Source organism: Sphaeroforma arctica, assembly GCF_001186125.1.
Source record: "Sphaeroforma arctica JP610 unplaced genomic scaffold supercont1.701, whole genome shotgun sequence".
Classification (NCBI taxonomy): domain Eukaryota; class Ichthyosporea; order Ichthyophonida; genus Sphaeroforma; species Sphaeroforma arctica.
This window is the reverse complement of record NW_014039857.1, coordinates 37,525-39,114: the sequence shown is the minus strand read 5'-3', so window position 1 is coordinate 39,114 and position 1,590 is coordinate 37,525. Positions and strand designations below refer to the sequence as shown.

At 34.8% G+C, this 1,590-nt stretch overlaps 1 protein-coding gene across 1 annotated transcript in view; it reads right to left on the bottom strand.

Moving 5' to 3' along the window:
* SARC_08128 (hypothetical protein) overlaps nucleotides 1–418 on the bottom strand; it is a gene marked incomplete at its 3' end in the record, with an annotated part of 9,518 nt that extends 9,100 nt beyond the window's left edge. Inside the window, exon 1 of the mRNA XM_014297910.1 lies at nucleotides 265–418. Within this exon, the coding sequence (XP_014153385.1) occupies nucleotides 265–330 (66 nt within the window). The remainder of the gene's footprint in view (nucleotides 1–264) is intronic.
* Nucleotides 419–1,590: the final 1,172 nt, after the last annotated feature.

The following is a 1,590-nucleotide window of genomic DNA, read 5'->3' as shown; positions in this document are numbered from 1 at the left end:
TAATGTTTTCATTTAAACATACGTGTACTCATGTACTGACACAACTGCGAACGTTACTTGTTATAGCTTTGCGTTTGCTAGGTGTTCTGTCGATACCTATGAGTTTTGTACAATATTAAAAGTATGCACTCGTTCATCATCGTTGAACAGACGAGCAACATTCTACCATGCTTCTTGGTTCGTTGACATCTGGCACGTCTTCTTTATATTCTCGCTTAATCACAGGCCAACCACGCATATGCGTATAGCCATCTCAGTTCATACCTTTCCGATACTGCGCTTTAATATGAACTGGGTCAGTCGCCTGTGCAGCGATCCGGGGATCCACATATTGGTTGAGTAGAGAGTGACAGATAGGGCGCCCAGCAACCCAAGTGGGTTTACTAAATCCAGGCCTGAACTGGCATTAGTTCAAAATTATATCATGTATCGGCTGAGTTGAGCACATGCACCACTCCTAGGTCGGCACGAACATTAGTACGGGATGCTGTCGTGTCATGACACGAGAGCTTTGCATGTATCACAAGATTACGTGGTAATTTTTTATTGCGCTGTGAACTACAGTGAAGATATTCTCGATTGTGAAATAAGTAAGGCGTAATTAATAAAGATAAATCTACTTAATAGGTATAGAACACGTAAGTAAATAGTCGCATTAAGCTGAAGATAGTGAACTATCCTATATCTACTACGACTAATATATACATACATATATATATATATATGTAGTGATCAATATATGATAAAACGATTCCATATCCATCAAATAAAATAAACACAACTATATATAACAAGAGTCGAAAAAGCGCGTCATCGCTTTTCCTCTGTTTATTTTCAAGGGGTCTAAAAATAAACGTTTACGCAAACGCCTATTTGTTTGATTTCTTAACTAGAGAACGTTTTATAAATACTCTCTTATCAAAGACACAAGAAAAATAGACCTATCTGAAAACGTTGACCCTCAGGTTTCAAATATGCACCAAGGCGACAACAATAAATAAATAAATACGTATAAAGTTTAAACAATATATATATTATTTTTTTAAATACGTTTTTAAATACGTTTTTATTTGTACAAAATGTATCGATCTTATGTGTGTGTTTTTTTTTTGTGAATATATATAAATACATATGTACTGTCTATACATACACATAAATGAAAGAACAGTTTTATGCATCATGCACCTTGTGCACAGTATGATATATGTACAGAGATACAGGACATCGGTGAGAGTCAGAAGACATTGCTGAATATAATAGTTGGTTTTCTATAGTTTCTATGAGTATCCAGAGTTCAATGCTAATGAAAATACAGCCGTGCTAAAGGAGAAGCTTCTTAGTGTAACACATCTACCAGATCGGATTCTTGCGGCTGAGTCTTTCGGCAATGCGACACCTATCGACCGGATATAAAAAACATTATATATATATATATATATATATATATATTATACATAAATACATACATACATACATACATGCATACATACATACATACATACATACATACATACATGCATACATACATGCATACATGCATACATACATAGATACATACACACACACACACACATACACACACACACACAT